The following is a 13,668-nucleotide window of genomic DNA, read 5'->3' as shown; positions in this document are numbered from 1 at the left end:
TAACGTTAACAAAGACTGACAAAGTAAAGTTCAATAAATGTTTCTGTGCATGTCCTGACATGCCTGGCGCTTACAGTGAACCAACTGTGCCCAGACAAATACCAACACAAGAGATATTTTGGCTCAGTTGTGCTACATGAAGGACAAGGACACACACATTCTGACGCAGGCCCCCTCATGGGGCCCAACAGTTTTTTTATGCGTTGTGGGATCCACCCTTTCCAGTGGTCCTACACTGCTGTAAAAAACAACATTAGATCTAAAAAAAAAATCTCAATCATTAATATCACTTCAATTTGACAAATTTAAAAAGTTTTGTCAAAAAAGGTATTTGGCCCCTTGTGGGGACCGTTTCTAGGATTGCCGACTTGTGGGGTCCGCCCACATACACACCAAGTTTTTATATGTTAATGGGGCCCAAGGTCACTATCTGCAGCTGCTGACACCAGCCTTTATTATTACTCCCAGTTTCCTTATTTTGGACTAAAATAGTTATTTTTGTAATGAGTAATTATGTATACATGTGAAACTTTCCATCTGCCTTTACAGATTACAAGACATACGGCTTCAAAGACAGTTTTATGACAAAACTGAAATGACGAATTTTATTGTAATGACAGTTTATGCCACATAGTTGTCAGTCAAACTTTTTATGAAATGATTTAAACAAATTATTAATTTAATGTCTAGAGGTCTGTACAATCTGCACTCAATGTTTGAACAACATCAGCCTGAACTTTTATGTAAACCCAACAGTTTCTCTTATATAGGCATTATATATGTTTCATTGGACTGCATCCATAATATCATGTTAACAGTTAAAGTTAAAGTTGCTCTTTCCAGTGAAGCCTCAAATTTTGAAATCAAGATACAGAGATATTTAAAGAAATGAAAAATCCTTTGAAATATTTAACATATGCCCCACACACTTTCAATGTTCAGGCCCTAAAATAAAAAAAATGTATTAAAATAAATAAGAAAATCAATATCCATCCATATAGCCAACATCTGGTCAACATCCATCCAGCCATCATCTACCCTACATCCATCCAGCCATCATCTACCCTACATCCATCCAGCCATCATCTACCCTACATCCATCCATCCAACAAACATCTATTCAACATCCATCCTACATCCATCAAATAAAAAATAAAATTAAAGAACTGTGAAATGTGTATATTTGTTGGCCACTGGACAGCCATAAAACCTGAGCAAACCCCTACAACAACAACAAGGTTACAACAGAACACAACCAAAGACAAAACATTTTAAGATCCTACCTCTAATGTTTTGGTTTTACCTCAGTTCCATTAGGTGCTTTCACACTAGACTTTTCTTCTCAGGGCTGTAATGCGATTTTTAACATAATATTTAACTGCTTTCCAGTCTCTGTTTGAGAGCTTGAGGTTCTGCAGTAATACAGCGCTGACACTCTTCTTTACCAGGAACTTGATTCCTTAAAATAAATCTCCTCAAATGTGTGTCCACTGCAGCACACTCGTCTGGGGTCCAGCTTCTTTTGATGGCTGTTTGTTTTCCTATGTAGGCAAAAACACAAAACATTGTAGGTTTTCTTTTATAAAGAAATTTTTATCTTACTTAACCCTGTAAGACCCACTGTTTCAGAATTACAACAATTGTGGTTATTTCCCAAAACCCCTTTTGTCTTTTTTTTTTATTGTTTGTTTGTTTATACAACCACATCAATATGATCTGTGGGTCCTACATTTTATTCCCACCATGTAATTGGATCCAGGATTTGTATACAAAGCCCACCCCCCTTAAGTCAAGAAGTGACACATCCTACAACTTTCTGATCAAGCAACATCCCTTTGATTTACTGGACTGGATTCATCTTGAAGTAAGTAAAATGCTTGGAATGTGTTTTTCTGTGTTTATTACAGTGTCTAGAACAAGGACATGTACAGTAAATGTTGAAAATATGCCCTACATTTTGTTTAGAGCTTGTTTTATAAATGTTGCGATATTACAATGTTGGATGAGAGTGGTAGTCATAATTGCCCTGTATTTAAGAGGAACATCTAGCCTGGTTAAAACCAGACCATTCTCAGTTGTAACTGAGTTATGGTCTGGCAAAGCGTCATAGACAAATCATTTCCAGAGGGGCATCACCAACGGATGTCGCGGGTAGGCCTAAAACCAATCAGAGCGATGAAGGAGATGATGTATGCAGAGCGGCGGCCGGCAGAGAAACATCTCCGAGTGTTGTTCTTTGCTCGGTTTTTAACAAAAAGGAAACATTCAAACCGCTTAAAACAGACGCGATAGCTGATTCGAACGAGTGATGTTCGACGGCGGCATCCATCTTTGTAATGTAGGCTACAAAATCTGCTTCAAAATCCCAGCGCTGTCGTCATCGTGTAAAGCCCGCCCCAACGTTTCTGATTGGTGCCGCGATTTCGGTGGATTGGAAATGGGCTTGAATGAGCTCTTTGCCAGACTAACTTTCAGAGCAAATCTAAATTTGCCGGAAGTTGTCTGGGTTTTCCCAGGCTAAGGAACATCTTGAGGGGAACTTAAATGAAAATGTTCACATTTATACAGGATTTAAACATTATACCCTTTAGCTTTATATCGGATTACATATTCTATACTGTATTAGAGACTAAAGTTGAAAGATATATTGCCATATCTAAACATTATAATTTGCTATCACATTCTGCAGGACTTTCTAACAAAGAAATTCTGTTTGTGCAAATCTGCCCTTTCTTAGTCTACTGATAAACAAAATGTTCTTATCAATTTATAGTCAAAGAGCTTATTATCATTAGGCCTAAAACCTTTATTTAACCAGGTCTGTCCCATTGAGATCCAAGATCTCTTTTGCAAGAGACACCTGGCCAATCCTCCAAGTTGTGCGGGATGCTCCTGGTGCTTTGTTCTGACACAGGTGTAAATGTTCATCACTGTTTTTGTTGTAAACTGGACGCTGAATGCATTCCTGTAAGGATTACAATCACAGTCTACTATAGGTGAGCCATTAGGGTATAGCGTGACCAGTGAGATGTGTGAATAGGCTGCTTCAGTCCAAAGTGTGAACACGTCATAATGAGGCATGTGTGCTATTTGTATATACAATGGAAATTTGTTTCAATTTTATCTTTTTCATTTCAGAATGCCACCAGCAAGGAGAAATCCTCGGTACAATGTGCACAATGTAATTGCCATCATCCAAAACGGAGAAAGTGATGTGGACATAGACTTTGACGACACTGATGCAAGTGATGAAGAATCAGATATTGATGTCTCTGTGGACAAAGAAAACCAAGAACCTACCGATTGTCCAGCTAATGTGAATATTGAGCCCGGGCAATCAAAGAAATAAATCATGCCACAAGACAGACGTCACTGATTTTTCTGGTCAAGCTCTCACAGATGATGTCACCTCCCTCCACACACCACTGCAATACTTCCAAAGGTTTGTGTCAGAAGATTTGGTTCAAGCTCTGGCAACAAATACAAATGAGTACAGCATTCAAAATGATGAAAGATCAGTCAACACTAATACAAAAGAAATACAGGCAGCATTGGGCATGTACCTGAGGATGGAACATTACATTTTGTAAACAATTTAACCGTGCCAGAGACTGAAAAGAGGGACAAACTCTGGAAACTCAGACCCCGGCTTGATTCACTCAGAGAAAACTGCCTGCAGGTGGTACCAGAAGAGCACATTCCATGGACAAGATGATGATACCCTTCAACGGGAAGTTCAGCAGCATCAAGAAGTATATGTAAGGTAATCTATGCTCATGGGGCTTTAAAGTATGGGTGAAAGCTGGAATCTCTAGCATGATGCTTGACTTTGATGTTTACCAAGGGAGCAACAATGATGTACGAGTTAAATCTAAACTTGGATTGTCAGGTGATGTTGTAATGAAGCTTGCCTCCACATTTCCAAAGGGTCAACACAACAAGATCTAGGCAGACAACTACTTCACCTCCGTTCCACTGGTAGTGAAGCTCCTTGAGCAAGGAATCCATTATGTGGGAACAGCCAGGCAAGTGCATCTACCCAACTTTAATCTTTACATGTGAAGAGCTTGAAGAAGAAGGGCAGAGGAAGCTTTGACCACAGAGTAGAGGGGGAATCTGTGCTGTCAAATGGTACGACAACAGGGCGGTGACACTTCGCTGGACCAGAACCTGTTCAGGAGATTCAACACTGGGACAAAGCCGCCAAAACCTACATTGACGTTAGAAAGGCTTCCATTGTGGGCATCTACAATAAATACATGGGAGGTGTGGATTTGTTGGACTCATTTACAGCAAAACACAAGTATGCACTGAAATCCTGGCGGTGGTACATGTACATCTTCTGGCACACAATCACCCTTGCTGTGGTCAACACCTGGCTCCTCTACAAGCAGCACAGCTTATGCTCTCAGGATGCCAAAGGAGATACTGAACATGAGAAAGTTCCAAGCACAGCTGGCTTCCTCTCTCATTACGGTAATGATCTATTTGTGCTATTTACCTTGTTTGTGATAAATCAGACTGGAATTTGAGATGTACATAAATTGATACATTTGTTCTTTATATTCTAATCTGGTGGACACAACACTGAAAACGCCAAAGAGAGGACGGCCATCTTCAATCAACAAGAGCCCAGAGACAGGAGCCCTCTGAATAGTGGAAAGAGACCACACATGGATGATGGAAGTCCAAAGGCTCCCTCTTCTAAAAAGTCACGCAAACCACCGCCCATGGATGTGCGCATGGACCAAACTGGACGTTTCCCCCTGAAGACAAAGAGAGGGCACTGCAGACATTGCAGTAAAGGGTACACCAATACTCAATGCATTAAGTGTGATGTCCGCCTCTGTTTTTCAGAGGACAGGAACTGTTTCTGGGATTACCACTATAAGTAAAGGTGGACTTCACACTGAGCACATAGATTTCAGTGGAGAGCGAGAGAACACTGCAGACATTGCACTGTTAACAATGTAAATAAATAAAGTTCTTATTTGTTGGAATAAACAACTCTTCATAATAACATGACTGAGATTATTATTCATTTTATACACTGGTTTGGTAAAAACAAACACTGCAAATTAATCCTTAATTATGCAGCTTGATGGGCACCTCTTCGGACCTGACGCGCTGCCCAGCTACGCAAACGCAGCTACGTGGATGTACTCTTGTAATTGGCCAGAGTAATCACAAGTCTCCAGATGTTTTGGTCTCGTTGCTGAAAGAGTGCATGAAGGAAAAACCCCAGCCCCCCTGTGCTGCCAGCTTCTCCAAGCCCCGTGATCCCTCTTTTGCCAAAACAACCATGAGAACGACCGACAACTGGCTGAAGGAAGAGCTGCAACGGGTGAATGAAAGGCAGAAAGCAACGGAGGAGTGCCTGCTCAGACGCATTCCGTTTAGTTTTGCTTTTTAACTTTATTTATAGTTAACTGTTATGATTGCATTCTTTTTTCTTTGTGTGTTGCTGACGGCATTACATTATAATTCTGGAAAAGAAACTGCAACAGGATGCTTTTACCCTACACTCGAGTATAAACACACACTCTCACTTAAAGCAATTTTATTCTTTTTTGCATTTCACAAAATAATAATAATAATAATATTTTCTATTTATAAGGCACTTTTAAAAGGTCATTTAATAAAGTCAGCTGCATGTGGAGGCTTAATGAGACTTGGATGAAGGAACACTAGCAGTTAGGAGGTATTTAAGGTGATTATAGGTTGTTCGAGTTTTTCAACTGGTCACTGTACACCTCCGTTGTTGGAGGAAATGCAAGCATTGTTCCTGAGTAAGTCCATAAAGTGTTGAAGTTTTTTTTTTTTTTTAAATACAGACTTCTTATTGATATAAAGGTGATAATGCCAGTCTTTCCCCAACCCCACAACCTGCGACAATGCAGGCTCACAAGGTCTGTTCCTGCAACAGCTTCTTTCAAGTCACTGTCAGGCTTGTGGCACCGGACAGTAAGGAGGGACAGACATATTTCAAGTGTTGAGTCAAGGAAGCAAAGTAAAAGCCCTTAAAAATAAATGAGCAGCTCTGGCCCAAAAGAGAGTGCAAGCCCCAAAGCTTACCTCTCTTTTTTGCAGACACACTCCGGTTTTGGACTTGTGATGTGGAGGGACATTCTTGCAGGGATGACATGCTGACCTCATCTTCTGACCCCTCTTCTCTTGGCATACTGACATCTGGACAAAGAAATAACTTTATTGTAGTATACACTACATGAAATATGTAATAGCCGTCCGTACAGTGGTTGTGTTATTTTATAAAATAATTTAGTATATTCAATTCAGTTTATTTATATAGCGCCGATTCACAACAGATGTCTTCTCAAGGCACTTAATAAGAAGTCAGTATATGGGATTTGTGTCTCTTAAAGAGAGACAGTTTATTTCATCCCGTCTCCTATAGTCCTAAATTCTTTTCAAGTGACTAGTGACGTGAAAATATTAGTTGTCATGTTAGCCCAGGGATGGGCAACTCCAGTCCTCGAGGGCCACTATCCTTTAGGTCTTAGATGTTTCCCTGCTGCAACACACCTGATTCAAATTAAATAGATCAAACAGCTTGTTGCCAAGCTCTGCACAATGAATCAGGTGTGTTGCAGCAGGGAAACATCTAAGACCTAAAGGGTAGTGGCCCTCAAGCAGTATATTTCCTCATATAGTGTACGGACGACAGACCGTCCCACGCAGTCCACTAGTGCTGAAGTAGCTGTGCGCCGAAAAGATTGTATGTTGGACAATATAAGATGAACTGATTTCATCAGACAGAAAGCGACTGTTGTTACTGACATTACAAGTAGAATTAACGTTTAGGTTAGTGTGCCCTCACCTACTGTTTATAGGTTGCTCCAATCTCACGGCGCAGACTTCACGCAGGGATTGCACGGCTACTCAAACATTTTTCCTCCTCAACTGTGTACGAGTACACAGTTACAGAGAGACGAGTATGAGTACACAGATGAGGAGGAAACATGTCAAGACGACAAGGCTGTACGAGTTTATTTGAAGTCATCTAACCCGATGGCATATGCGTTTGAGCCAGTGATGAGGAGGAGGGTTGAGAGACCCGTTTTTGGTTGAGGGAGCTGCAGCGGCTCCGGACGGAGATGACAGTGAGGAGAGGGTCGGCAACCCTTTGCAGTGCAAGTGTGGTCACTGCGATCAACCGTGGAGTCTGTTTGCTACCATGAAGCAGACTTGGATAATGTGCTCAGGGAATTGTCCTGCATCACCTTATCGTGCACATTCCAGATGTTCTGTAGTGACAGGGACCTTTTTGGAGTAGCTGTGCTATCCCTGTATGAAGTCCGTGCCGAGAGATTAGAGCAACCTATAAGCAATAGGTGGGTTCACGCTAACCTCAAAGTTAATGCTACTTGTAATTTCAGGCAGTACTGACGCAGTGTTCAGTTTTAAAACTGGGGTTGTGTTTGACTGATTGTGCAGCCTCTGCATCAGACAGGTCTCCTGACAGAGTTGCAGGAGAAAGAGGTGGGTGGGACAAAGAAGGGAGGTGGAGTTGTTGATGTTCAAATTTTTGCCACGTGCTGTGTGAAATGCACGAAAGGTAAGAATTGCGTTCAAGCTCACCGGTTGCAGACACTCCCTGGTTTTGACTTTGTGATGTGGAGGTACATTCTTGCGTGGATGACATGCTGACCTCATCGTCTGACCCATCATCTCTTAGCATACTGACATCTGGAGAGGGAAATAACTTAAGAATACAATACACAAAATATCTAAAACGGATCATTTAAAAATCAATTTAGGAACATCGTATACACATACCTTCAATGTCCTCTGCTAAAGGTCCCTCCATGTCAATGGTCTCTAAAATGATAATTGATAAAAAATTGAGTTTGGAAAGCTGAAACTATGGGCAATCTGCAAGAGTATACAACAGTAGCATTATCTCTCATCCCGTCACCATTACTGCCCTATGTTTTACATGGTAAATAGTTGTTTTCTGAATGCGGAAGACTAAATGTCATATATTGTGCCTTCAAGAATATAAAGTTAATTACCATTCACATCGACTTGTATTTCATCGAGGCTCTTTCCTTTGTAATCTCCTAGGCGTCCTTGTTCCATTGCCAGGAGGACTTTACTTACTTTGGCTAATTGGAGGGTGCTTTCTGGGAGCCTGTAGTGTTTCCTGTGAACAGCGATATTATGACCAAGGAAGTCTGCCAACTGGTCGAGCTCGGTGGTTTTGAGGTTCAGAACAGTAGACAGGGTAGCAATATGTTTCCTCAGTTGAATTGATGTTAGCGCTTGAGGATTTTTTATGTCAGCACATTCACTGACAAATTGTCTAATGCAGTCAAGCCCTGAGGTAATGGGCAGATTGTGGCAATGCAAACAGATATTCATTGTCCTTTAGCACCCCACATTCTTCTCTGCTCTCAGTAAGAGCATCAAGTGATTCTCTCATTAATGGGGTTAGAAGAACAGGAACCTTCCTTCCTCTTTTTCCAACAATTGCTATTCGCACAAAATGCCTGCAGAGCTTCTGCTCAAGCGCTGTGAGGGCCAAATTTACATCTCCCTGTTCCTCTGATGTGTCCTTCGATAAGTATGCAGACAGGCGCATTCGGGACACTTCACCTGCTCTCCGCCGATTAAAAAGCATAACTTGAGTCAGTGTTACTTTTGCAAGTTCCTTCCAATTTGTGGATGAACGATGTTCTTTTAAATCTTTGAGATGTTGCTGTGGTTTTCTTCTAGATAGCAATGTAGCCTTTGGATATCTTGTGTAAGAGGTAAAAGTTGCGGTGCATTCCATTTGGCCCGGTTAAGCTGGGTTAATGCCTGGCCTGCAATATCAAACCTCCAACTATCTAAATACAACTGTGCGAACTCCTCAGCATCTTTAATGGTTTCTTTATCTTTCTTTTTCAGTCCTTCGGACTTGATAAACATAGCCAACGAATGCAGGCTGTGTCCTACCTTGCGTGCAAGAGAGGGACATTGGTATATGCCAGTTTCCTCACTGAATCCAGATAGGTTCTTTGCAGCTCTGACAACCTGGGAGTACTGTTCAGGTTTGATGAGTTCTTGAATGGTCTTCACATGTGTGATTTTTTTAGCTTCCAATAAAAGCCTGCCAAGTTCTCAGTTTTTGGCGTATATACTGGTGTTGACTGACTTTCTCATTCTTTTTGAACAACCTGAACCCATAATTGAGGATGCAGTTGTCTCCTTTAATTGCAACTGCAATCTTGTCCTGACTCATTACACTCAAGAACTTCCAATACGCGTCTGTATATTCCGATGGAGAAGGTTCAGCGAAAGCACAATGCCTGAACTCTATTTTTACCTGGTTTAGTACTTTTGGGTTTGAAGCTGCAGACTTGCTCTGACTGGAGGACTCGCTTCCACTCTCTCTGGAGGATCTACTTCCTCTCTCTCTGGGCTTAAACTTGCTCTGACTGGATGATGCACCTTTGTTCTTTTTTCCTTTTCCAGGGTTAATTCCATACTGCTATCACTTTCTGTGCTTTCATCCATGGGATTTGGAATATACTCCTCTTCGCTACCTAAGTTTGAGTCATCCGATTCCATGAGATTTATCTGAATCTTTAAAAACAAACACACATCTGTTAATAACTATTTTTGCAACATTAAATATAAAAAACCTGAGGATACTGATTGAACAGGCTCAGGATACTAAATGAAGAAAAATCTGTATGGACCATTTTCAGTACAAGTAAATTTACAAATTAGAAGAATCCCCATCAGACTCACTAGCAAGAGCAACAGACATTTTCACAATCGTAAACCCCCCCCCAAAAAAGACTTACGGGACGGCAAGACCTTCTTCTCAGTTTCTGTGAATCCCTTTCAGACTTAAAAGGAGTCTCCTCTGCGCTGTCACTACTTTAATCATAGAGACTGTGGGTAAAATCTTGTACTCTATCCATCTGCAAAAAGGGAGACATGGAGATATTTTGCTGTATGATTGCTGTATTTTTTTTATTGATAGGGAGACCATTCAGAGGTTGTCAGGTGAGCTAGACACCTATGAAAATTATTGACCAATATTACCCCTCCATCCACCTGCTGAGGCCCATGTCCAAACTGCCTTCCAGGTGGAGTAAACGTTGACAAAATTATTTAAAAAAGAGTAACGTTTCAGTTTTCATGCATTTGATTGTTAAATTTAATGACTTCACAGCAAATGATTCATCATAATGATATAGTGTCATTCCTGTAGACATGGAACTACTCAAGAGAGAGGGAGAGATTAGTCAATAATTTAATCAGTCAGAAAAGAAGAGTTGAGCTTCTCTAATAAATGATTACTGATTGATTGTTGGTGATCTCTATTTAATTGATAATTAATGCACCAGGCGAGGAGGAGGACTCGACCGGATTTTGGCAACAGAGACCGGCCGCATCGTCCGGGAGTGATAGCGTCGGCCTACCGGGGTTTGTCCCGGTATGCTGGCTGACCAGTAGCCTACATCACTGGGCACGTTGTATCTTATTTTTTTTTTTTTTTTTTTTAAGCACACACCTGAGCGCTGATCACTGGACATCACTCCTGCAGGTGTTTATGCCAATCCAATAGATTCAATTTCAAATGAGTCCATTTAAATTCAGATTTTAAAAGCAATTGTTCAAAACAATTGATTCAGGTTCAAAGTGAATGATTCCCATTCAAATATAAAATTCAAATTCACTTACTAGTGGCAAAAAAATTTACATAAACAAGTTAATTATATTGTTAAAATGTGTTTTGGGGCTTACCAGAATGCTTTTTGTGCGTCTCAGTGGTGGAACAAGTTCATCATCCGATTGATTGTTGGAATGGTTGCTTGGAGAAGCCTCATCACAAGTTTCTTTCACAACAGTTTCATCTGAATCGTACAAATGATCTGAAACATCTGGGCCAATATCATTCTGCCCTATAATAACATCCAGGTGTGGGGTGGGAGGTTCGTTTTCCATACCATCCTCATTAGTTTCATCACTATCTGGATAATCAACCAGTGAAAATCCTTGGACAGTAAATACCTAAAAATAAACAAAAATTCATTAAGTATGGAATTAGAAAGGTTGGCCAAAGAAACATGGCATGGTCTGACTAAAAATCTAAATCCAGAAATGTGAACATCAGCCCTTTTAGACAGTGTACAATTATAAATGTTAAAATCAGAGTACAGCTATACTATAGTATTACAATACTATCATATAGTTGCCTGAGGAAGACCATTTGGATCGAAACCTTTGTTTTTTAGTCAGTAAAAAAGGTAACTGAGCTTTAACCCAGTATGCAGATTTTCTTCTTTTTCCTCCCCAGATGTTACCATAATGCATTAAAAGGTGCCCCACAAGAATGGGACTGGAAAGATGCCAGTGTGTGTTACATTACCTGGCCTTTACAACCCAATAAGGTCACCTGACTACTTTAAAGCCCCATGAGCATTGGTCCATGGTCCAATTGACCATTACAGGGGTTTTCAGTGCATCAAATCAAAATATTTAACATCAAAATTCAAATCAAAAAGATGCTTTAAAACATCTAACAGCTCAGACACAGTATACAATTACGAATGTTAAAATCACAGTTGAGGTCATGTCAGGTGTTGCCATAGTGCATTAAAAACAATTACAGTAAGAACTGGACGGAAGGGCCCCACATGGGTCAGACTACAGACATATGAGTGTGTAAAGGAGAGACTTGAGAAACAAATGTATTTGGAAAGATGGAAGGACCCCATAAGAACATGACTGGAAACATGCCGGTGTGTGTGACATTACCTGGCCTTTAACAGCCAATATAAAGCCACATAAGCATTGGTCCACTTTAGTAATAGAACACCACCACATACATGTCAGCATAGATGAATGTGTTTGAATGTACTTTTACCTGTGTGCAGGTCTGATCTGGGTTAGGTCTATCATTAAGCATCTGAGGAACAGGGCTGGTCTCATTCTCTTCTGCTGCGGCTGGAGCTTGGGTTTTTTTTCAACTGGATTGCAGATAAAGAAGAACTCATTTTAACACACATCACAGATCAAAGATTAAATGCATTTCCATAGACAGTCAAGAGTAATATTGGAAACATGGTTAATATTGGAGAAATACAAAATTTGCTTTTGCAACAAAAAAAATTTAAAAAAGAAATCTCTAGACTTAATCTAACCAACTCACCTTACTGCACCAAGGCCATTTTGAATCACCATAGTTGTAATCAATTTCATCTCCTATTTCTATTTTCTTCAGAGAAAAAAGGCACAAATGTGGTTTGTTGTCAACTATGATTTTTTTCATAACGCAATTTGGATTTTGGTGGTTGTCATTGACCAATCTTCCGAGAGATAAATCTTCTTCAGATTGATCCAGGCTGAAAAGTATCAGAAAAAAAAGTTTTATTGAAAGAGTTATTTTCAAAAGAATTTAAGAGTATTTGTGCTTAACTCATTCATCAAGTATTAAACCCTTGTTTCAGGGTTAACTCGTAAATTTCTCTAAATCAATACAAAACATCCATCTTTCAATGTTTACCATAAGTGATGATTCTGCCACTGAAAGTCAAAGAGAAATGTGCTTTCAATCTCTGAGTATTTTCTTGACTTGCATTCCTCCTGTGTGAGGAGTTTACCCCTGTACTCCAACACGAAGTCCCCGGGTTCAATGGGGGTGTGTGGCAAACACTCCTCTTCCTACAATAATATATATTAAACATTTCATTCTGGGACTCAAAAACAGATACTACAGTATTTTCAAAGTGAGGTTGATGTTCTTGCGTCTAGTCAGTGTATTACCTGCAGACAATGCTCAGCACTCTCCCAGTTGTGATACACACTCTACAGGTAAAGTGCTTTTTTGATCAGACTTTGTGGCCAAAAAATGTTTTTGATGCAGACCCATCCACATCAATGCATCATTGAGGTCCTGTCTATGCTCTGTTTGGTTCCCTTAAAGGAGTCATGACCTGTAATTTTCCTTTTCCACGAGAATCAATAGCCGCGTTTCCACTGTCGGGCCAGTGCGAGCCAGGGCTTTAAACTGGGCCGAGCCGGGCTAATGGCCTCGGGCCAGGAGCACCGGGCTCAAAATCTGTTGCGTTTCCACTGTCTGGCCAGAAGCTCCACAGCACGGCCCGGCTCTGGCCCGACAGTGGAAACACGGCTATTGTATGTTATGATTGCCTAACGATTATACACTGGCCGGGAAGCCGATATTTAAAAAGTGAAGCGTTTGTTTACCCCTAGGTTCGTAAACCAGCCCACGTGCACTCAAATACGAGATTTTAATTTCTGCCCCGACTTGACGTCAAGACGGGGCAGGATATACCATATATGGACACCGCAGACCTATGCTGCAGGAAGTCCGCTCTGCCCCTCTCCCCCTCATATTCAGTTGCGAAAGATGCAGAAACGTAGTGCACACGTGAGTTGCTCTGCTGTTGACTGCCAGAATCAACATGTAACTTAAATGTGTTTTCTCTCCCAAGAACGGACCAAGCTGTCAGGGACCAGTGGATTAAATTCATTTTTAATGACGCGGTTCCTACAACCCTTCCCACTGGCTTAACGTTAGGTGTCTGTGCTAATCATTTTACGCCGAATCGTTCACAAATTTGAATGTCTAAAAAACCACAATGTAAAACAAGGCAAAAACACCACATGATAGCAAATGTTGATCTC

The 13,668-nt window shown here is 40.7% G+C and overlaps 1 protein-coding gene across 3 annotated transcripts; it reads right to left on the bottom strand.

Annotated features, from left to right (window-relative positions):
• Positions 1–1,103: 1,103 nt before the first annotated feature.
• On the bottom strand, positions 1,104–12,346 carry LOC119905659. Of its 3 annotated transcripts, XM_038722899.1 has the most exons (8): positions 12,170–12,346; positions 11,885–11,987; positions 10,762–11,028; positions 8,034–8,164; positions 7,798–7,839; positions 7,600–7,707; positions 6,076–6,189; positions 1,104–1,541 (listed from the first exon to the last, which is right to left on the bottom strand). In XM_038722899.1, the coding sequence occupies exons 4-8, from the start codon at positions 8,098–8,100 to the stop codon at positions 1,375–1,377; spliced, it is 498 nt and encodes a 165-aa protein (XP_038578827.1). In that variant the 5' UTR covers positions 8,101–8,164; positions 10,762–11,028; positions 11,885–11,987; positions 12,170–12,346; the 3' UTR covers positions 1,104–1,374. The 3 variants fall into 3 exon arrangements, with proteins under 3 accessions (XP_038578827.1, XP_038578838.1, XP_038578819.1); XM_038722910.1 differs by lacking the exons at positions 11,885–11,987; positions 12,170–12,346 and having other exon boundaries at positions 10,762–11,228; XM_038722891.1 differs by lacking the exons at positions 10,762–11,028; positions 11,885–11,987; positions 12,170–12,346 and having other exon boundaries at positions 8,034–9,752.
• Positions 12,347–13,668: the final 1,322 nt, after the last annotated feature.

Source organism: Micropterus salmoides, unplaced genomic scaffold (genome assembly GCF_014851395.1).
Source record: "Micropterus salmoides isolate LMB-PRFRI ecotype aquatic unplaced genomic scaffold, ASM1485139v1 Ms_hic_scaffold_1, whole genome shotgun sequence".
In the NCBI taxonomy this organism is placed as follows: Eukaryota; Metazoa; Chordata; class Actinopteri; order Centrarchiformes; family Centrarchidae; genus Micropterus; species Micropterus salmoides.
This window is presented reverse-complemented; position numbering and strand designations above follow the sequence as displayed.

What these genes read in the sequence shown, in the direction of transcription:
- LOC119905659 (XM_038722891.1), bottom strand. Translation starts at nt 8,382, where the DNA reads ATGAATATCTGTTTGCATTGCCACAATCTGCCCATTACCTCAGGGCTT. An exon ending in CCAGGGAGTGTCTGCAACCG is followed by an intron (nt 6,190 to 7,599) that starts GTGAGCTTGAAC and finishes TTCTTTGTCCAG; the next exon opens with ATGTCAGTATGCCAAGAGAA. An exon ending in TGTGTCTGCAAAAAAGAGAG is followed by an intron (nt 1,542 to 6,075) that starts GTAAGCTTTGGG and finishes TTGCCTACATAG; the next exon opens with GAAAACAAACAGCCATCAAA.